Genomic DNA, 23,911 nt, shown 5'->3' with positions numbered 1-23,911 from the left:
AAAATTAATTTAGCCCTCATGAATGACTGGTTGGATTATCTTCGTAGCATTAAATGTCAACCCTGAGCTCAGAGCACATTGTGTCTACAGTAAAAAGTTGTCCCTGAGCACTTAATGTTGTGTTAAATGATGATGTGTCCTTTGCAAATGTATTATTAGTGTCAAGCTGTTCCGTCTCTCAGGATTGAAAAATGGTCAGTGATTTGAGCTGCCATTAAACCTGAATAAAATAGAGAGGCTGTGGGGGGTTTTCATGCCTTTTCTGAGTACAGACACAGTCTTGTATAGGTATAAGACATAAAAATCTTCCTGTTAACCTAAGACTCCAAAAACTCCCTTTGGAATCACAGCAATTAAAAAGAAGAAAATCTCACTTCTGCTTCTCAGGAAAAGAATGGTCATTGAATTTATCTGTGTGACACTCAAAACACAAAACGCAATAATAAATACTTGAGTGCTTGATCTTGTTTCCATAGATGTGAGCTAGGGCTGTGTTGCCAATTCTCAGATAGAGGTTATAAAACTGTTACTGCTGTGTGATTTGCCAACTGATTTTTACTGAAGTTAGGCTTGAAATTCCCATGGAACCTTGTTTTTCTGAGGTTCCTCAACATTCTAAATAAATAGTTATTTTCAGAATGAAGCAGGCATGTTGAAGATGTGTTCTGTGAGAGCAGAGTTTCATAGAGTTTCACTGGGTTGAAATGAATTCTATTATTCAATGAGTATACAATGACTGAATTAAAATCTCTCAGAGATCTTAGAATTAAATACTTGTTCATGCCCTTTAGGAGGTACGTGTGTAGGTACTTCTGTGGTTTTCGATGGTGTTACAAAGCACTTTAGAAAACACTTCTTTCCCCATGCCAGACACCTAACTTGCTGGCATTTAGAAAGGCACTTAAGCTGTACTGCTATGTATGAGATGATAGAGCTCAGTTTTGAGCTCATACTCAGTTTTTCTTACATCCCAGGGCATGTAAGAAGATAAAGGCTTGCGTTTACTCCTGCTAAGAAACAAACTACTCTGAAGTTAGGGAATTGGTGGTAGTGCAACCTGATTTGAACCTTTTAGTCCATTGACTTGCTGTTTGCAGACCCTGCTGAATTCCTTGGGGTCACTATGGTTCCATTGCAATGATGGCCTTAAGGTACTTCAGGCAATGTGATTTTATGACTAAATTCTCTCTCAGCTGTCAGCCATTCAGCTGGTTCCACAGAATTGATTCCCTGACAGTTGAAAAAGGCAAGTGCCATGCACATGCAGAAGAAAACAAGGAGGACATGGACATACGTCTAGTGAAGGGTCAGGATGTCCATCTGGAGAGCAGCATGTACAAGAAGAGGCTGAGAGAGCTTTCTTTACAGCTTTAAGAAGAGAAAGCTGAGATGTTATTGCTGTTTACAAATGTTTAATAGATTGAGGCCACAAGCAGGGTGAAGCCTAACTTTTCTCAAAGGTGCACAATGGTAGGACAAAAGGCAAGTTAGAATATGAATATTCTCAGTAGGTAAGTGAAAAATATTTTTACTAGAAGGATGACCAGATGTTGGGAAGAGTTTCTCAGGGAGGTTGTGGAATCTCTACCTTTGCAAATACTAAAAACTCAGCTGGATAAGTTCAGCTAGACTTGCTCCCACACTCACTGGAGCTGACTTTCAGGTTGAATGCAGTTTAAAAACTGGCTCTGTTCTGAGCAGAGGGATGGATCATATGAACCCAGCAATGTCTTCTAACCTATCCCCTGAGACTGTAGCTTAAAGCAGGACCATAGCTGGTACAGGGGAGCAGTTCTGAAGAAGCAGTGTGCTAATTATGGTACAGAGTGCAGGGGCTCTGTAGCACAGGCATAGCTAACTGGCTTGGGAACCAGCACCTCATAATTGGGCAGGGATGGAATTCAGGCTGTGGTTTTCAATGCAATTCACAGTCCCTTTGTGGCTCTGGGATTTTCTCTCTTTAGTACTAATAATTCCAAAGATAACTACTTCAAAGGTAATTTGGCCATGTCTGAAAATGTCTTGATCAAGATAAACTCATGTAGGAACTGGTTCTTCTTCTCCGTTTATCCCTTAGAGCTATTTCCTTGGTTCATGTTTATTCTCCTTAGCCTTAGAGTTGAAGCCAACCCACCTGGCTTGGGTTCTGAACATCTCTAGTTGCTCTTGACAGGCAGCACCAGGGAGCTCTTTAGGTTGTGCTAGGCTGCTGTCACTCACGCTTTGGAGAAGTCTCTCTGTGGGAGGTAAAGAGAGACCTAAACTAGGAATCACCTAAAACTGAACTCAGGTGTAATGGGTGTGATCTTCTGTGTCTGGCATATAGGGAGGTTGTGGAAGATGACATGACTGAACCTTCCTCCATCCTGGGCCTTTGTCCATGCTAATGAGATCGAATTCTCCCTTATACCTGTTACTGCAGGTAAAAGGATGGGATGCTTGAAGTCGGACTGTGGAAACCCTGAAAAGACCAGAAGTCCATTTTCTTGTTCTGTTTGTTCTGTGGGGTTTTGTGGAGGGTTCCTGGAACCTTCACTAATTCATATCAATAATCACAATAAACCAATTGATTTCAGCCTAACTAGGTGTGTGATTTCACACTTGCAGTTTGTCAGTAAATCTTGCCGCAATCTGTCTATAGTTTCTAATTAGATATGTATGTATTTTAGTATGGTTTTCAGTATCAGTTACAGTAAGGTACTTTAGTTAAACTGCTACTGGTAACTAAAATTTACCCTCTAGTTGTAGTTTTATTGATCCTTAAATGGATTGCTAATGTATGGAAAACATCTTACTAATGTTCTGAGTATGACTATAATACCAGCACAGAAAGATTCAGGACAGCAGTTTGTTGGTTGTTACAAATTATACTGAAAGTGTTGAAAGGAATTTTAAATCTGTAGCGTGATTAAAAAATTTAACTATCTGTCAGGTTTTTTGGCATGCTGTAAATAACTCATCTTCAAATTATTTGTCTGAGTAATTAAATTTAGATTGCACATTTCTCATTTCAAATATTTTGACTCTTATCTGTTTGGTTTTCCATTGTGGCTTAATTGATGTGGTCTATATAAACGGACAATAAATTTATATACCTTTGTTATAAAGATCAGTCAGTGAATAGAACTTGGTATTCATCCCAGACAGAATTATGATTGAATGTATTTGCAAGATTAAAGCTCTGAATTTACTTCTTTCTAATTAAAGGCAATTAAAGATTTGCAGACACAAATAAAAGACAATGAATTGAGGAATAAGTGTAGAAGCAAGTCCATTTGCAGGTGAAAAGAAGTGCCTTTGAAGCAGAACCAGCTGTATTTTCATTGAAAGAATAACAGTTTAGGAAGCTTTTCTGCATGTGCTTGCTTGATAGCATAATGTACTCATAAGCAGCTTACGCAGTACAGTATTCAGAAAATAGCAGTGCATTAATTTTTAAAGTAGCAAATGCAGGCGAAGAGCAATGCTGCCACATGATGATAATGAAGGTGGATATTGTAAAGTCTGCTGAGAGAAAAGAAAGCGGGGAGCTCCTGAAATGTGAACATTTATAAAACAATAACTAGATATTCATATGATAATAAGCTTGGACAGCAGCATCAACAAAGGCCAAAGATGCAGTCGTGTTTCTGCTTAAGCCTGATGAATTGAAAAGCAGAGAGGCAGTCTTTAGTCTGTTATTCAATTCCAGTAATGAGCTATTGTTAGAATGAAAGAGTAAATATCTAGAAGGGTTGGAAATACATTTTTTTTTCTCGTGAAGTTATTCTGTAGATTTTTTCAGGTTGTGTTTTAAACAGCAGCATCTTTAAACACAATTCTAAATGTACTCAGTTTTCTGTGATACAGTGCTCAACATCCTGCATGCATTCTCAGTTGCATGTATAAAGGAGCTTGGTATGTATGCAGAGGGATAGTCTTGTGCAATATTTCTGTGACACTGCCAGGTGGTATGCACAACAAAATTAATCCAGAACTTAAATAACTTGCCTAACTTATACATATTACTTTGGTTTTTTTGCATTTATCGTCATGCCATTGGAGGTTTTAATTAAAAAGAATACTGAATATACAAGATCAGGTCATCTCTGATCATAATATATTACGGGATCTCAATTTCCCTTGTAAGCAGAGTTAAATATAAAAAATCTTGTAAAATTCATAGATTTTTATTCCTAGTTACATGAAGAGAAACAAACTCACTTTGCATATTGTATGAATCTCTAATATCCACTCTGAAGGAGGCACCCTTTGTAATTTTTCACAATATAGCTGTTTTAGTAGCTAAAAAGCTCCCTTATCTTCACCCTGTTCTAATCCTACAGCTAGTAAAATAGTCTTCATTTCTATCCCAGGAAAGTTTTCCAAACAGGATCTGTAAACATGGCACAGCTTAGGTGCTACTGAGGTCACTTTGCCACCAAAGGAATGGAAAAGAATGATGGAAGGAAGGGAGGAGGTGCCAGGCAAGCTCTGTAGAGTTTCTGACAGGCAAAGGCTACTTCAGGCACTGGATGGGAAGGTGGATGGTCTTTGGAGGCACTGTCAGGAAGCAGGACAAGCAGAGAGCTGCAGTCAGTAAAAATAGTTGCTTTATCATGAGTACTTTAAGTCTTTGGCCTTAAAAATAGAAAGGAAGTGGTGGACCTGAAAAAGGAAAGAAGTATTGCATTTGTTTAAAAATAAATAAATAACGGTAGTTATAAAAAAGTTTAGGGAAGCTGGCACTGGAGTTTAGAGTTTAAAAGAAGAGATGACAAATTGATAACAATAATGACTAGTCAAAGAGGTAAGGGTTATGTTTAATAGGAAAAGTAAGATTTGGTCTGGAAATCTTCCAGTGCTATCTTTTTGGATTCTTCTTGCCTTCATATATTCCTTCAGGAAACCTTGGTGTCTCAGATTGGCATTGGATAAAGCAGACAAATGGGGCTTTGTCTGATGAGTCTGTCTCAACTGGCTTTGATGATCACTTCCTGAGAAGAAGAAATAGCTTAAACTGATGACTCTGACAGATAAATGTACAAGACAGCTTGCAGGATAAGTCAGATAAAACTAGAAGACATTGAGAGTGTGAATATACTTATCCCAACTGGTTGAATTTGCAAGCCCAAAAGAAGGGAGGCTGTAGGGAGCCTGTATTACTTTTTTCTGCTTGTTTTCCAGGTGGTAATGATCAGTATTCACGTGACAGGAGCTTTGCATTTCATTGTTCTTTGTAGTCCTGTAGTGCAGATGTCTTTCCCAAGGCCTCAGAAAGTTCATATGTTTTGAGAGTTTTAGTACGATTGCTGAATCTGGTTTTCATTACAAAGAAGTCCACAGATGCCCTTTTTAAACTTTTGCACTTGATGGACTCAGACTGTTTCCCTACTGTATTTTTTTCCTTTTGGCTATTACATTCAGCAAGGAGAGTGGTAAATTAATGGCAGGTGCATGGATTTGGAGAACTACCAGTTCTAGAGTCATCACTGAAATAGCCTGGTTGTTATAGGAGGGTTAGTTGTTCATATCAGACTTAATATAAATCTGGAAGTATTCTCTAGGTAAATAGAATCCAGTCTTAGCTGTAGCCATGATACTGGAATAAGGAATAGCAGGGTGCCAGAAACCAAGGGAAAGAGCACCGATAAGCTTTGGATGAATAAACATGGTTCTGCCCATACATGGATTTCACAGACTGGGTCTTCTATGCAATATTTGCCCCTGCTCATGTCACCTTCACACTTGAGCTGTGGAGAGGAGGAGGGAGAATGGGCAATAGGAAGAAAGGGAGGTGAGTTTTACTAGCTGACTTTTGTCCCATTCCTAGTGGACCTTATCAGGCTTTCTAATTTTCATTATCTAATGCTGTTGCATCATCACTGGAAGGGAAATTTCTGACTGTCTTGTTTCACTTACTCCTGATGGAAGAGCAGCAAACCTGAATTATGAGAACTGAGATTGAACTTAGTGCTTGTCAGTTATATAGTTCTAAATGAAGATATTTTTCATGCTTAAAACATTTCAGATTGATACATTTCTATAGTTTGTTCACAAGTAAGTAAGAACAGCTGCATCACTTATGAAAGTTGGCTCCCAACAAACAAACAAAAAATTCAAGGCTGGGGTGTTTCTATGCCAAATTTCAGCCTGGAGTGTATTTTTATGAGTAATAAACTCCTGCCATTTGTAATGGAAATTCTGAAAGATCTTTTAACTATTTCATGGCAAAAGTATGAGTGTGGGACTTTAGGGCAAAGAAAAACCTTCTTTCTCTGGCTGATGTAACTCATGACTTAGCCATTTTTGTGGTTTCTGCAAGTCTTTCTCCAGCTGTTCTAAAAGATTACTGTACTCCTGATGCATCCTATTATCAGATATTACTGACTTCTGAAAAATAATGCTGCAGTGGTCCTGTCCTGCTAGTAAGATGTATTGACTGGATGAATATATTGGAGCATCTGACATAAATCATCTTTCTGTCATCCTTTCTTCACTGTCTTCTGAGTTTCCTTGGATATATGCTGCCTTTTTTTTATTCCTAATACATATGGTTTCAGTTATTTTTCCACTTGTTATTGAGTATTTTTAAGTTATTTCAAGTCTTTAATGAATAATATCTGACCAAAGAATAGTATGGAGACCTTCCCAATATATAATCCATAGGGCTGAGGAGAGATTATATAATGAAGGCAAATTTGTAATGTGAGTTCAGCATTCACATTATGCTACAGAGACAATCTCTATATTGGGTTTTAGCAGGGTAATGCAAGGAGCAGACAAAGTCAGAAGTGGGTTTCCATGAATCCATTGTATTATTGGAAAGAGACATTCACATTTCAGAATTTCATCACTACACAATAATATCCCAGTTTTCAAGGTGGCTATAAAATGAGAAGTTTGCATTATTGATTATGAATATAAAATCACATCTGCTTGGATAAATGGGATTTTTGTGTACAAACCACTGGACAAAGTTTTAAAGGAAAGGTTAAACTATTTGACTGTAACAGTAATGAAAGCTAATGTACAAATAGGTGAACTTAGTGATTTTGAAAAGGCCAAACACTCTGCTTTAAGCACTATGGTTGAGCTTTGGAATTAGGCATAAAGAAAAAAAAAAAATATATATGTATGCATTAGGAGGGAAAAAATAAAAAAGACTTTTTTAAAAAGCCAAAGCAGTTGTACTGAGGCTGTATCCCTCTGAGCAGTTTCTTCACAAATTCTTCTTTTTCTTCTCCTTTTGTGACTGTGTCTGTACCTTGACTTCTGTTAACGTAAAGAAGCTATGGTTAAATAGTTCATGATACAACACTAACAGGCCTTTCAGACAGCAGAAATATCCCTGAGAGATATCAGGTGTTTTATGCTTTGTTATTAGGTTGAGAGAAATGATTTATACCATTTCTACCATTTCTGAATGCTTACATGTCCTCCTCTGAAGTCAGTTCATATGGACTCAGTGTAATCAAGCCCTGGGCTGCACTCTGTGTCTGCAAGAGATAGTTCCTGTAACTTGAACAAAGTTAATCTAGAAGATTTTGTGTAATGTGTTTCTACAAGCAGATGGTGTCCAGCAATGATTTTATTAGCATTTACTTAGACTGATCTCCATATCTCTGAGTTCTGATACCTGCAAGTAATGTTCCAGTTCAGAATTACAAACTTTTAAATTTACCAGAATGTCTTGTCTTCCATATTTATATGTGCATTAGAGATGACTAAGCAAGAAAAACTCTAATGGAAATTTTTGTTTTGATTTCAATAAGAGGGAAAAGCATAATCTACCTTTAATCAACTTGTTTGCTGACTGATTCCTATGGAACAATTTATTAAACATTGTACTAGTGGATATCTATCCATAGATGTATTTTGATGTCACTCTGGAGTAACAGGTTCTACACTGATTTGTCAGATCTTGTTTCTGTCACTGTCTGTGTTAAGTGTGGTTGTTTCACAGATTGAATCCCTGTGTGACAGAGTAGCTGTTGTTTAAAATGCTGGACTGTGAGATGTTTTTAATATGTTGAATCTGACTTTTTAACTGAAATAAATGCTCATGTTCTTTGTATCGTTTTTACATTGTTTTCATTGAATATGTTTTTTTACTCTAGGGAAACAAGATTATAAGAAAACCAGGCCTATGTTAAGAGCTACAAGATTAAAAGCAGAGGCCAAGAAAACTGCACTAGGCGTAAAGGTAGAGACTTCTTTGATAGCTCAAACCACCTTTGTGTTTGTTTCTTTTCCCCATAGATGTACTGTGTGAATATTGATTTCTGAGAGATATTGTTTATGACACTTCAAAATCTAAGTAGAATGCTAGAATCTAAAATATTTATGATTAACTGCTTTTACTTAACCCTAAAATGACTTGAATATTTGAAGTGCTGAAAGATTTTACATAGTCTGTGTCCTTGATGATGCATGTTTACTTTAAGGTTTAAAGTACTGTGTGGTTAGAAAATTGATGGTTTTAGGGTGCCTGTCTACACATAGAACAAATTCTTTACTATTTCATATAGTTAGATAAATTACAATAAACATTTCTCATGTTCCTCTTCTCATCCTGTACCAGTAGTAATTTAAAGACTGGGTTTGTTAAGTATTGTTAATTCTCAGCATTATTGTCCCACTCTGCATCCTTGTGTAGTGCTTCTGACTTGGAAAAAGAAGGCTTAACTAACAGCAAAGGAAAGCATATGGAAAAGTACTAAATTTTATTTTGAAAGTGTTCCCTTTTCAGTCAGGTATGAAGTATAAAATTACTTTAGATCACAGCTGTGAATATGAGCAGGGAGGACAATTAGAAATATTCTCTGTTATCTACTACCAGTGTGTCATCAAAACAGGATCTATCTGAACACACATTATTTATGTTGCCTCCAGTATTTTTTTCCTCAAATTTATTTTTTTTTAATCTAACTGATACACTATTAACTTAACAGCAAGAGTAAAACCTGAGGAATATAAAAAACTAGATCCATTATCTGGGTATTCTAGTAAAAGAAACTTCAGAAATGTTAAAAGGAGAACATTTTCTTGTTTCTGGCAGATGAGAAATCAATTTTTTCAAGTTATAGCTTATAGCAAATGCCAAGGTATTACTACCAAGCTGTAACAGCTGTTAGGCTGCCAGATGATGTATTTGGTTGTCTTCCAGAATTTGCTATTATAATCACGAAACAGTGCTTTCTTTTTGCTCCTGATTGCTGATTTCGATCAAGCATTACCGTGTGATGCAGTATGTTTTCACAACATAATCTCCTCAGTTAGTGCTGTGTGTCAGGTTTTAATGAGAAAAAGTAGATTGCCTTTTTTGTTTAAAGGATAAATTATTAACCTTTTGAGTTCCTTTTCCTTCCTTTCTTATTAAATTTTCCTTTTTCTTTTCATTTTTCTTTCAATGGCATGACCTTTTAAAAGTGATGTTCTACTTGGAGGCTTAGTGTACAGCCTAATTCTTTTAAAATGAACATGTTTTTTGCATGTCTTTCACAAGTGAGAAGAGTATGAGATTTAGTCCTTCAAAACCTGTTTCATTTCCTTATTTTCTTAAGTAATTCTTTCCTAAAAATGAGGGTGAATGGGAAAGCATATGTGTAATCATATAAGTAAGGAAGAATTGAGTATTAGTGAATAAAGGACTTTTGCCATCAAGGTGCACATGTGCTCTCCAGGTCCTGAGTAGAGGTGTTTCTGAGATTCTGCTAGTTGCACTGTGTGATGTCTGAGGTTCACAATTCTGCTTCTGCCTTAAAAAAAAAAAATTCTTTTCAATGTTTTCTTCTGGCTGAGATATTTTTTGTGCTTCTGGACCTTAAAACAATCTGTGGATCATCCCCAAATAGATCACAGTAATTTATCTTGCTTCCAAATTGCTGAGAAAAGCTGACAGAGCTGAAGCAAAAAGGAAGGTAAGTTGGGCACCTTTCCCTTTGGGGATTTGCTTGTAGGGGAAGGAAGGCAGGGCTTTTAAATGCATCCTTCTCACTGAGCCTGCTTAATGCCAACAACCTCAGGCTTAGTAAATGCTACAATACTTCTATCAGAACGTGGGCAATTTCTGTAGAGTAAACTCTGCACTTCTGCTTACAGACCCCAGAGTGCTCAGCATGGAAGTGAAGTGTATTTAATGTCTTGGGGTAAGGGTGCACCTCTTCCCACCTCACAGTGGGAGCTCTTCACCCTGATCAATCCCTCCAGGAGCAGAACTTCACCATGGGCAGTAGATGTGCCTGGAGTGTATGTAGGGAAATCTCCTTCCTTACCCCTGAGAGAGGCTGCTTAGTTGTGAAGCCCCATAACCCCTCTCTGGAGCACGGCTTGTTTTGCTCAGTCTGGTGTTAAGATCCTCCAGCTCCCAAGTGCCATCTTTTTACATCCATCCTCTACACCTATCCTAAATCCTCCTCTGTTGTTTTCTGGATAATTTTTGAAGTAATTCTTGACAACTTCTGTTTGCTGTGACAGCAGCTGGCAGGACAGAAGCGAGCACAATTTGTTCTTCAGATCTCTTGACCAGTTGTCTCAATGCCCTGAGGTCCTGCTTGATCATCCTTAGTCTTGCTGGGGCTTTGTATGTGTCTACCTGGCAAACCAGTGGGCAATGGTCAGTGGGCCATGCCAAGCCTGGGAAGTTTGTTGGTGGTTTCCCAGAGGCTCACACACCTCCCTGTGAGCTTGGTCCAGCTGGCATATTGGGCCCTCCATTTCTCTCAAAAGGGAGTCACCAATGACTATTACCCTTATTTTTTTCTTAATTGAGGAGGTTTTCATGTGCAGGGCAGGTTGCCCTGCCCTAGGCAACCCCTCTAACCTGGATGGATCTTCATCAACATTTTCATTTCCCTGGTCCTCAGATTCCAGTGTCTCATATCTGTTGTTTAAGGGCACCTGGAGAGGTGGGGTAGATCAGCAGGGAATTCACCTGCCACCCCAAGCAGAAAAACCATTTTGACTCCCCACTGTCTCTTAAGAGCTCGTCCTTTTCCCTGGGATGAGTAATGGTAATAAGGAACATGATTCACCTTCCAAAGGCTGGGATTTTAGTCTTTTTTTATTATGTAGGCCCTAATTCTGTGATGTAGCAATTGATTAACTTAAATCTGTGTTGAGAGAAAAAAAAAGTGATATAACTACAATGCAATGTAATAAGTAGGCACTTTAAATAGAAATGTCCAAAGTTCTTGTAAATCTTTGAGAAGAAACCAGACACATACGTGTATTTAGAATGTGCTCTTTATATACATATCTATTCAGTACATGATGCAGTATGCAACATTTCAAAATAAATTAACCTTTTATTATAAAAGCTAAGTTGAAGCTAATAAAAATATTTTAGAGGAAGGATAAATATAAAAGTATAAACTTTCTGGGAAAGGGGAATTTTTGTTTGTGGTTCTGTGAAATACACACACACAATAAGCTAATACAGTGAGCACCATATAGCCACTTAAAACAATAGGCTGTTTTATGTCATTGATAACTCTAGGGTTGTTTTGCATTAGTGTCCTGAAGAAATTACATGCCTGGCTGTAAACTAAGACTTAATGTAGTATTTAGGGCAGAAAATGAGGACTAGAAAATAGTGAAGGGATTTTAGTCCTTAATTTCAATGAGGATAATGAAATTCAACTGTTGTGTATTTCACCATGAGAGCTGACAACATTAGCTTAAAAAAAGGCCGTATAAATGACATAAAACTTTTCAGAACCAATCCCCTGGAGATTCTTCACATTTCATCGCTGGCATACTAATTAGCTTGTCTTGTCAAACTTTGATTGCCTTGTCATTTTAATGCAAGGTTTAAAGTAACAAAGTTTCTTTCAGTCACGGGCATTTAGTACTTTTTAATTTCCCCAATGAGGGATTTTTATCTGTGTTGATAATGTCAAAGAAGCAGCTGAGTACTAATAACTATCCAAAGTTAGTTCAAGCAGGGTGACCATGCTAGTACTTGGTGTGTCATATTTGCTCTTTAAACATGTTTAAAGATTAAATATTGTAGCAGAGCTATTGTACTGGCTCTGTTTGTATATGTGACACTAATGTAGACAATGCCAAAATATATTGTGTCTCTTGGAAAAGCAGGACCCAGTCTCAAGAAACAGCTCCAAAAGAAAGCAATGTGCTATATGTCTCCTGGTGTTTGGATAAGACAAAATCCTTTGTAGCAGTACCAAAAAGGGAGCCTCTGAGCTTTCTCTGGGTCATTTTGTTGGCCCCCTGCATGGGGCTTGTGCTGCTGGAAGCCCAGCTGTTCATCCTTACCTAGTAGAGCAGGAAGGCCTTTCCACCACTGGTGCTAGATCTGCTCTCATTGGGTGAGGAAAACATGCCAGCAGGAGGGTGACAAGCAGAAAATGGTTTGAGAAGTGTGGAAGCTTGGCCCCCAGATAGCTGGAGTTTGGTATGCAGAGACCAAAAGTTATGGGAGTTCTTGGGGAGAGATTTTTTTCACAGGCTGCAAGAACAAATCAGTAGTCCATGGAACAAGTGATGAAGTTTTCTCTCTTCTTGAAAGATAGGCACAAATCTTAACAGTAGTATTTGCAAAGTACCTGCAAAGACATTATTGACTGCAGAATATCACTCCACAGAGAATTATTAGCAACACAGTACATCGATTCAGCTAAGGAAAAAATGTTTTCTGAACAAAGTGAGAGCTTACTGTCTGTCATTCTTTTGCATATCTGCTTAATCTGTTGTGTAGCTAAATACCTCACTATGGAGAGTTTCATCTGGAACAAGTTAGATAGGAGTAGATAACAACACATTCCTGGTGTATTTTAGCAAAAGATATTCTCCAATTTCATGGTATTCATAATCTGCAATGTTAGTGAACTACATTTTTCAAGATACAGTTTCATAGCTGTGTAGAAATTAAGGCCACAAGAGACTATTAGATCATTTGATCTGCACTTCTGTATGTTACAGATCATAAAATTTCATCCAAATACTTTCTGCAAAGTCCAAGCACTTTGTAATGACCAAAATACTGGGTCTTCAAACCAACTTATGTGTCTCACAAAATGCAGAGCAGCTTAATGTGCCAGCAGTGGATAAAGTGTGATATTCCCAGTTATCCCTGTGGTCAGGCTTTGATCCGTGACCTTGAAATGAAAGGGAGGGGGAACAACAAGTACAAAGAGAAGAACAAAATCAGATCCTTACCTCACCTGAATACATAAGTATCGTAATCATGGTGGTTTGAGATGTGAAGAAGATGCACCCACCAAAATCTTACGAGGATTTTCTGTAATAGCTTGGAGCAGTAGACCATCTTTCTCAAACCTTCTTATGTCTCTCCTTAGGACCAGTCTGTAGCACTTCAAAGAATAATCAACAACAGCAAAACCTCAAATCCTGGAAACGAAATCAATACAATTGGAGGAAAATGTCAACATCAGAAAACTTTTGATGCTATATAAAAAAGTCTGAGCAGTTAAACATAGGATGCTATTACTTTTAATAACCTCATACTTGTGGGGTTCAGAATGTAGCACTGACCATGGGAGTAATCTGAGTTTTCCTAGGGCCCTGGAGGAGAGGAGCAGCTAGGAGAGCTGAGTTTGCTGACTCCTGGCAGCCAAGTCCTTCTTTTCACACAAGCCAAAGTTGAAGTATTCTTTCCAATTGCTAAATAAAAACATACTTTTTTGAGGGAGATCAGCTGATTAAGGACTCACAGATATGGGAGCCCATATTTTCCTGAAGAATGTTCAATCATTCTTGCTCCTAGAAAATGGCATCTTAGTTCAAGACTGAACTTACCTAACTGCAGCTGGGCCTTGAAAGTTTCTTGTAAACAGGATAAAAGGACCCCACACTGTGAAATGCTTTACTTAAATACAGGTGTATATAATTACATGCTGTAACCAAACTACCTCTCATTCTTCTCTATGATAAAATAAATACCGGTCATCTCCCTGCTGGAAATCCCTCCACCTTTGTACATCCAGAAATCACACTGAGGGAGTAGTTACCCATGAAATCCAAAGACCTTCTTAGAGTCACAGTTTTTCAAGGCACAGTACTCCACTTTATAAGTACTGTATGCATCTTTGATACCTGTACATACTGTTTTGCATCTAGCTGTTTTAAAATGAATCCTGTTGTTTTGTAGGCATATAGCCAGGTGTTTTTGATGACTCTCTAATAGTACCTTGTTCTCATTATTTAAGACAACAATGATCTTTTTTCCACCTGAAATTTTCACAGTAAAAAATTGGAGCCTAGAAGTGTGGATAAAAGTTCATAAATTACTTTTGTTGCCTTCTGTTAGCTGTAGAATGTCCTGCATTAAGGAAGTAAACATTCATTTATAAATACAATTTTGTTGAAACTCTAAAACATAGTCGCAGTGAATATCCACCTAAAGTCTTCAGTTAAAAACTATATGAGGTAAAAAGATTCTAAGTTCGTATACATTTATTTTCACAAGTATCCTTGGTCAGCATGATCTTCTTTTCATCTCTTTTCAGAAAGAACTAGGGAGAATTTAGCAATTCAAAGAGAGCAATTTGTGCTACTCTTTCATGTAATTTTAAGCAGGTTTCAGGTAAAAAAGGTGTGATTCTATTTGAAGGACGATTAAAAAACATGTAAAACCCCCCTGACATTTCCTGGAAGTATGATATTTCTCTGTATGAGTAGGATATGATGCTGCCATACATAGTGTCCAGATTTTTGTTATCATAGCCAACATTTTTTCCTTACTCCCTCTCCTGATTAATCTCGTTTAGATCCTAGCTCTGCCACTTGCTCCATTAGGGTGAATTTGAGGACATAATCCAAGTATTTTGGCTTGAGAGACATAAAACTGACAAAAAATGATAAGGGAATTAAATCTACATCATGCTGTAATGGTATGCATTTCCTTTATGAAAAGTTTCTGGAAAACTTAACCAAACTGAAATCAGTAGGGTTCTACATATGCTATTCTACATGTAAGAGAATAAAATAGAAAATTCTGTTCCTTTTTAAAGGCTTCTATGACTGTACTTTGGGATTTGAGAGTAGAAATGTTTCCTAGTGTTCTGCACCATGATATAAAAGAAAAAAAAAATGGGAGAAAATGCCCTCTGATCATTTTATTTCTATAGAACTTTTTCTCTATTCTTTAATTATTCATGGTAAAATCCTTTGAGTAAATGGATTTTGCAGAGGATGATGGGGATGATCCATAAAGTGCAAGAGAAAGGGAGCTGTATATGCCAAGCAGGGAGTATTTTAACATTTCATTTCTATGCATGACTTAAAATACAAATAGCAAAGCCTGAAAAGTATAAAACAAATTAAAATGACAATATATATCTGTTGTTGCAAGTACAATACAGTGGTGCAGCATCTCATTTGCTATTTATCTTGCAAAATTTATGTTTATAAAAGTCCATAACCTGGATGCAATTCTTAAGAGACTGCATATCCCTAGCTTAAATCCTAGCTGTGAGCCAGGTGTCCTTTGTAAGGCCATTTATTTTATATTTTTGTTTCTCTGCCTTTTTCAGTAATTCAAAACTAAGGTTCTTGCATAACTCTCGAACCTGGAGTTTTAGTAAGACTTTTCATTCCCAGGGATAATAAATACTGATCCACCCACACAGTTCCCAATGGCTGTGCAGGGAAAATAGTACTGTTATCACAGTGTTACTGTGAAACTTAGGCAGAGGAATTAAAGAACGGCTTCTGTCAAGCAGTTACTGGGCAGCCTGAGAATAAAACTCAAGATTTTCCCAATTCCACTTCCTTTGAAACAAATTTTTAATGCAAAGGTTCCTGAAAATTTGCTGCTGCTACTCACAGCATTTCATAAGGGAGACTGGGGAGGAGGGAGGGGAAAGGTAAACCTATTGTAAAGCAGAAAGTGTGGGAAATGTGGCATCCAAACACGGAAAAAACTTTTTAAAACTGGAATGAATTTGCTCTCCGTGTCAAGTGTGAACGGTGCCTGCATTGTGTGGTTTTGTTGTCCACTCTCCTGAGCAGATGGAGCCTGCAGTTGTATGTCGCTTGTTTATTACATCCTCTTAAGATTAGTAGCTGTGTGGCCAGATGGGTCTGGGAGCACAGCTGTGGATACAAGGAAATAAATGAAACCTGTCTGATGCTGCCATGCCCTTTTGTGAGATACTGACGTGTTGCAACTGCAACAAAGCAAAAATCACTTTCCTTTAATATATGAGTGAATTAGATGTACTTTTTTTAAATCAAATCATGGAATCAGGAGGATGAAGTTCAGAGGATGGTACAATTCTAAGAGGGAAATGTAGTTGAAATCTGTAGCCAACAGCCTCAGCAAATTTGCAGGAGCAATTTTAATGTGGTAAAACAAATTTAAAGTACATCTCAATCATCCATATAAAATAGAAAGCAAAGGTTTCTATAGATTAAAGAATATGCTCCTATAGAACATATGCCAACTAGGCAGTAGTATTTCAAAATTTATTAGATGGCATATGTTGAATTATTGATCCAACATTCTGATAAACTATATAATGCATTCATGTAAATGCAAATTAAATGCTGCTCTATAGAAGAATGCCAGATTATGGGCTAGACTTTAAAAAATGAAATGCACAGTTTTAACTCCTTCATGTCAGTGAACACAATGCTAGTCATAAAGCCACCACCAACCCAGAGATGCTGGGTAGGATTAATCCCACAGTGCACACAAGAGATACCATCTGCACTCGCTTCTAGTCTAAGGGGAGAAATGGTAATTTTTGGGAAGAATTCACCTGGCCTCTCTTAGAGGACACAAGATGGACAGATTCTGTCCTTAGACAGTAAAGGGTGTCTTGTTGTCTTGGTTCAGTGTAGGCATCTCTTCTCAGTCCCACTGACAGAGTAGGTTTGATGTGACATCTTCTGTACCAATTCAGATCAGTTGTTATAAAATCACTGAACTTTTTTTCTTCTCTCATTTTAAATGTACATTGGGATCATTCTGATGTAATTGTTTTGTAGCTTAACATGAAGCTGAGAATTGGAGGGGAAGTTCTGGTTCTTTCCTTAGAGGGAGATTGGGGTTTGGAGGTACAAACTAACTTTGGAGCATCTCGAGTGCACAATTTTAAAAGTTCATCATGCTGATCAGGAGTCAAGCAGTAGAAGTTGCTAGCTATAGAGTCATACTTTCTGTGAGCTGAAGGGGCATAAGGATTTTTCTCAAATTTATCTTTCATCTTTCATTGTCTAGCAAAATGAGAGTCAACACTATAGGAAGTCTGCTGTGCCTTATAGAAAAATAAAAACTTAAAAATAAGAAATATTGTGTCTCTGAATGAAATAAAAATGAAAGAAATACAGGAAATAAAAGAAATATTAAGAGGATGATTGTGCTGTAATTGCATTTTTACAGAGTCCAGCCTTAAGCTGATAGGCAGTCACATAATGACTATTATATGTAGTATAAAAACATTTTTCTGTTTCTGAAAGCTGCTATAAATCATGTATACTTTGGAAGTCTCTTTTATGTTAATTAAGGAAGAGGCAGCAAGTTGCAATATTTAATGGGAAGAGAGGCAAGTGCAAATTGTTGTGCTTTTTGCCTTATTGCAGAGCTGAAGAAAGAAAAGTTTCATCCAATTCTGAGGGAGTATGTAGTTCCATGTTGTACTGCATGCCAGGAGGTTGGGAGGTAGAGGTAGCAATTTTCATTGACTTCCACCATACTGTGTTTGCTTCATTAAAAAATTACAAATTTGTTGGCAAAAAGCAGTAACATATTGCTAGAAAACATCAAAATTCACAGTGTAAATTCATAACTTAAATTTGTGTTCAAAACTGTGGTTTGTGAATTCTGTCTTTTCCTTTAAAAAAGAAGGAATTGGATAATAAAAAGATAAAAAAGCTCCTATTTCTAGGTAAAACTAAAGATTTTTAAGCTAAATATCCTCTTTCTGATGGTATATCAGACTTACCAAAATCTCCATTAAGTAAATGGATTCTACAACACTTGGAATGGTAACCACAATAGAGAAATCAATAAAGTATCAATGCCTTATGCAATTATATTATGTCTGATGATATTTTGATGCACATTGTAGAAGAGAAATAACATTTATTCCTGATTAATCTGAAAATATGGTATTATTTCTAACAGGTTTTTGTTCTTGTTTTCTTTTATTTCTACAGGAAGTTGCCCTTGTCCTTGCAGCTATACTGGTATTTTTGTTGGCATTCTATGCTTTTTTTTATCTTAATGTTTCCGATGAAGTGGACCTTGATCTGGATCCAGATGAAAACTAGCAGATGCAATGAATCTATCATCAAGATTTCTTCAGCTGCAACAAGACTACATAGGAACACACAGTCCCTTCACTGTAAGACTGTAAATGATGCCATTTCTTCAGTCCAAATTAATAAGAAAGTTTTGCAATACATCTATGACATTCCAGATCTCCAACATAAGAACACTTATGCCTGGCCAAGTGTATTTGTCGAACACCAAAGCCAGGAGCAACAGTACAATACATGAAGTTTATTGTTTACATTATGTTTTTCTCAGGCAGAAAACTTTGATGTCAAAAGACAGATGCTACTATTATCATGGGTAATGATGCTGACTTCACAGGAGTGTCTGCCTTGACCGAATTTAGGAATCTGAGCTTCCTAATAACCAAATTAGTTTTCTGTTCCTTTCTGAAAAGAAAGCAGAAATACCAAATAAAAAGTCTTTTCTTCATTTGTGTTTATAATGTATCAAAACACCCTCATCCTTTCTCTCTGTTTTAATCTTTCTTGTGCATGTGTGCGCATGCATGAAGATGGGAGAAATTGTAGGAAAAGAATTGTAGGAAAAGAATCTTCTTACAAGCAGTCTGTCACCTTGTATATGGACTTAATTTTCTGTCATTCCAGATTCTGTGTGCCCATATATCTGCAGTAATCTTTTTCATTCTTTTGCCAACTGTTCAGCACACATGTGTTCTGTTAGAAATGGCACCTGGATGACAGAAGCTCTAACATTCACATATGCTTCTGAAACACAGTTCTTTGCCTCCTGTGCTGTCTGAACTAGTGTAAATAGAAAGTTTAGTTGATGTTGGTTTTAATTAGTGTATTGGTCTACTATTAATATAAAGTCAAAATTGTGTTTTAATTATGCTCTTCCTGATGGTTTTGGTATCAACTTGCTCTACCTATTAGGGGCATGTTGTATAAAAACATTCCTTTACAGCTATACAATCATTTTAATCATCAAACTAATGTGAGAAGCTGTAAGTAATAAGAAAACATTTTTTCTCCTGGCATACTAATAACTGGTAAATCTTGGCTCCATTACATCCTTCAGTTCTTGCAAAGTACCTTTCAAATTAGGCACTGTAGATAGCATTTTTTTCCTTTTCATAGCCAAAAGCCACTTGAAGAATTTGGTGTGTCAGAGCAGCTGCAGGGAGCTTTAAAATTCTGGCTTTATCCTGTTCTGCTTTGAGTTTGGCATATAACTGAGCTTGTGGATGTACAGACTCAGTTTTGATCCCCTTAAAAGTGTGGTCAGTCTTTCTCTGACTGAGATTCAGTTCCGATTCTGTTCGATATCAAGAATATGTAAAGCCACTGGTGCTGAATGTCACAAGGAAATTTAGGCAGGCTGACTTTCAGAAAAGTTTTCGTAATTCTGAGGCTTGGTTTTGCCTTTGACATAAATTTCAGAGCTGAATGTTAGATTTAATTGCAACTGAGGTATTTACTGTCTTGTTCCTGAGATGCCTGGCTAAGATTTCTTATAGTGATTTTGAAGACAAAGGGATACAAATCACAGCAAATACTATAATGGAAAATATATTTCTTTTAAATTGACACAGTCCCATTATCACCACTTAAGAAACTTGGATCAATACAGTTAATTTTTAAACCATATAGTAACTATGACCATATACATTATGAGTCTCTAAGGATCCACTTCATATGTGTCATAGTGTTCATTCACTTTATGCCATGCAAAACGACAACTCTAGAAATTCAGAGTACAACAGTCTTCCGAAAAATATATGAAAGAGAAAATTATATATGCAAATATATCTCATTTTCTACGTATGACTCTTACAGACACAAAATCCTAACATTTCTGTATGCATATGATTTACAGTCTGCTACTAGTCGCACACTTGACCAAACACCTTGCAACATGTTGAATTTATGGTGAAGCATTATCTGACACATGGCCCAACTTCCAGTGGAGGGAAAAGCATATCACAATCTGTCTCCTTGGATGTGACATGCCTTTCCCTCCACCAGCACACATCACAGAAGCTGCAGACCTCTCCTGTTACTCCTCTCCTGTTACTTTACACTAGCAGTTTTCATGTTCTATAACATGCTGAAGGGATTGCTTCCTTAATGTCAGCATATAGCTCTCTGGGTCATGTATGATCTGAGAAAGATATGTAGTTACTCCCTTCATGCAGGTCATCTCTCTCAATGATCTGCTCTCTCTCTCTCTCTCATAACCTGCTCTCTCAATTGGTTGCATTAAAAAGCAAGAAGTTCTTACTGTCATATTTATGAACATGAAGTTCCTAGAACAGGAATATTCAATTTCCCATAACTGTGAATAAGATGCAATCTGATGTACGTATATATGTGATTCTATCAGCTTCCCCGATGTGAGGCTTATGAGTCCTTATTGCCCACAGTTTGCTGTTTGTCTAGTGGCTTTGTTTGGATTAGGTCTTTTCATTTGCATGAAAGATCATGAAATCATTGAGTGGTTTGGGTTAGAAGGGATGCAAAAGATCATCTATTTTCAATACCTCTGCCATGGGCAGAGATACCTTCCACTAGAGCACATTGCTCAAAGCCCCATCCTGGTGTCAAACACCTCCACGAATGGGGCATCCACAGCTTCCCTGAGCAACCTGTTCCAGTGCTTCACCACCCTCAGAATAAATAATTTTTTCTCAATATCCAATCTAAACTTACTCCCTTTTAGTATTAATCAGCTCTCTCTTCTACTTTCACAGCATGCTTTTGTAAAACGTCCATCTTTTTTGTAGGCTTCCTTTAGGTACTAGAAGGATATTCTCATGTAACAGGAAAATTTCTTTTTCCTTAGACCAGGTAGAGTTCTGTTCAGTGTATGTAGAAATATGTGGTAAATATTGCAGCAAATACACATCTTCTCTTATCAGTACAATAATTCCTAATGGGACATGTGGCTTATTTTGCCCTTAATTATATCTGAGATTGAACTATGCCTTTTGGATTTTGGACCATCTATCTTTGTACGAGTTGCTCGGTGTCTATTTTATTAATAAATGATTTTTTTCTATTTGGTTCTCTTATTAATGTTGAACATACTGAATTATGTATACATTTGAAAGGACAGTAAAGCAATCTAAACAGCACAATGTTCAAAAGTAAGCACTGATGTCAGTTTTAGAATATCTGGATTATTTTAGGCAGTTCTAGCTGCTAAACTCATATAAAACTAAATGTGGCCTATGAATATGTAAAATACAATGAAGAGAACTTCCTTTGGCATCCTACCCAATACTAATAGATCAGATCTCTTTCTGGAGTTGATCCATGCAGCTCTATCACTTCAGTTGTACAAGACTTTTTTTATTAAAAAAATTAGTAATTTTATATGCTTGTTTCAAAGAAGGATTGCTGATCAAATAATTTACATGGCACACCTGGCTTAATGAGTTTTTTCAAAGATATTCACCTGAAGGAAAAGGTAGGCATCAGTAGTTGCCCTCTACTCCTGGAGTAAATTGAATTTCTTTCCAGCAGAGGTTGTGGAGGAAATGCCTATACTGAGTCCTTGTGCTGTGGGTGGGAGCAGATGTCCTGTCTGGAATAATCTCTGCCTAGGAAGGCATAACAGTCTTCCAGAAGTGATTTTGCTCTGTAAATCTCCCTAGGTGGTTTTCCTTTTCTCTTTGACTCTTCAAAAGCAGAACCAGCATGTAGACCATCTCAGGACAGAAGCCTCAGTCTAGTATTTCTACTAGTGCTTCTAGTGAACATTGCCAAGGAAGGGCTCTAGCTCTACTATCTAGAGTCCATAAATATATTTTACTGGAAGCTTAGGGGGTGTGTTAAGCATTTCCCTAATAGACCCTAGAGATACATTTAAACTTTTCTTGAAGAATGCTGTGGTTAATGTTCACTGTTGCATATCATATAGACACCATGTGATTCAGAATCAGCTCCTTCCATGCATCAGACCAGCTGCAGCAGGTTTGTAGCAGGACATGTAGACTGGGAGATTGTGCTGCAACATAACTGCAAGTAGCTACAACAAGAGCAAACTATCTGTTTACTTAGGTGTCCTCTAGAGCAGCTGACCTAAAAGTTTTTCTTGAAAACACAGGTTTTAAACAATTCTACTAAAGGAAAGCACAGTGAAGGCCCTACAAAACAGTTCATGCCTCTTCCATGAAGCTTGCTACCATTCATCTGCTGACTTAGGGCCAAGTTTTGAATGCTGCCATTTTCAGAAGGAAGATGGTGCTAGGAGCTCCCAGCAGAGTGATGATTGATAGGGGATTGTCATCCCTATAAGGCACAACTGAGCCACTTGGTGAAGGTCAAATGCATTCAGGACAATCCTCTGTAGAGAACTGTACTTGAAAAGCAGAGTAGGCAAGTTAGAGTGCCAACAAAAGAGACTACAGATCTTGATTGCATTTCAAGTTCTACTTAGAGTAGCATAGTAATTAGTGGTGCTTATGACTAAGAAAATAACAGTATGGCACATCAATAAGACAGCAGAAATGCGATGTTGGAACTGCATCCTAAAAGATTTTACAGTGGATTATGCCTGCACTTTGGGAAGTGAAGCCATGAGATGAATAAATTGGCAAGGATTATCTGTGATCTTATGCTTACAATATTTTTTCCTGAAAAGAGCCAGTGGAGATATTTTGCAGTACTTTTCTCTATCATCCTCTTAGTTTACTGGAATGCATTTTTGTAGATGTATTTCTTTCTACACATTTCCAAGAGTGAAAATATATTTTTTTGCAGTTCATCAATTCATTTAATTGACAGAATCCTCTACTCATCCTTTTATCCCCCCTTAATCACAATCAAATTAGTGGGGAGACAGCCAAAATGTTAGGTACCAGTGTCTCTCAAGCAGATGTCACACCACTATTTTTTAGCTCGTTTAAATGAATAAACATGTTAAACTGTGAAGTATTACATTTTAGATTTTTTCATTAAAAAAAATGGGACAATCTGTTTACTGTCCTTAATTGAGACAACAATCCTTGTGGTTGCCAGTTTTGGCAGTTGTAATGATGAACTATAAATATTGGGACAGACTGACTGATGATTGTGGAGGATAGTTCAAGTACAATACTCATTCTGCATGAATACTTTTTTCAGTGCTACATTTTTTCTAGCTTCTGTGATTGTTGTACTGGTTTTGCATGTTAAAAACAAATAAATACCTAACTAGTCAATCAGTAGGCTTGATTCTGTTGTCTTATTCTCCATAGCTACATACAGCATAGAAAAGCTGTCTGCCCTGGAGCACAGTTCATGCCTTGCCCAAACTCTCCCTAAAAGGTGTATGTCCACGTCAGTTAGAAATATGAGCTACAAAGAGCTTTGTTTTGCTGGACCATGGAAAAACTGAGCAGCATAAAGATCTTTAGTACTCTTTTTGCCATTTCACAAAGATACTGTAGCAATTTAAAATAGTGCAGCCACAGGAGGTGAGTATGGAGCTTGGTGACAAACAGATAGCATAATTCTATTGCACTTCCTGCAGAAACAAGACTGCACGAAAATCAAAGCAAAATGTCCAGTTCTTCCAGGAGCCAACCACCTCACAATTCATGTTGCTCAAGAAGAGCTAAGTCTGATATCAAGACAGAGCTACCACAACTTCTTTTTCATAGAGTGATAAAAGGGTCGCAAGGAGATAAAGGTGTCTGGAGCAAAGCAGCTTCTTCTTGGA

At 37.3% G+C, this 23,911-nt stretch overlaps 1 protein-coding gene across 1 annotated transcript in view; it reads left to right on the top strand.

Annotated features, from left to right (window-relative positions):
- TRIQK (triple QxxK/R motif containing) overlaps window positions 1–23,414 on the top strand; it is a 61,377-nt gene extending 37,963 nt beyond the window's left edge. Inside the window, exons 3-4 of the mRNA XM_030970010.1 lie at window positions 8,100–8,185; window positions 18,127–23,414. Of these exons, the coding sequence (XP_030825870.1) occupies window positions 8,100–8,185; window positions 18,127–18,240 (200 nt within the window). The 3' untranslated portion in view covers window positions 18,241–23,414. The remainder of the gene's footprint in view (window positions 1–8,099; window positions 8,186–18,126) is intronic.
- The last annotated feature ends 497 nt before the right edge of the window (window positions 23,415–23,911 follow it).

This window comes from Camarhynchus parvulus, chromosome 2 (genome assembly GCF_901933205.1).
Source record: "Camarhynchus parvulus chromosome 2, STF_HiC, whole genome shotgun sequence".
NCBI lineage: Eukaryota > Metazoa > Chordata > Aves > Passeriformes > Thraupidae > Camarhynchus > Camarhynchus parvulus.
The sequence above is the reverse complement of the archived record's forward strand: the minus strand, read 5'-3'. Positions and strand labels throughout refer to the sequence as shown.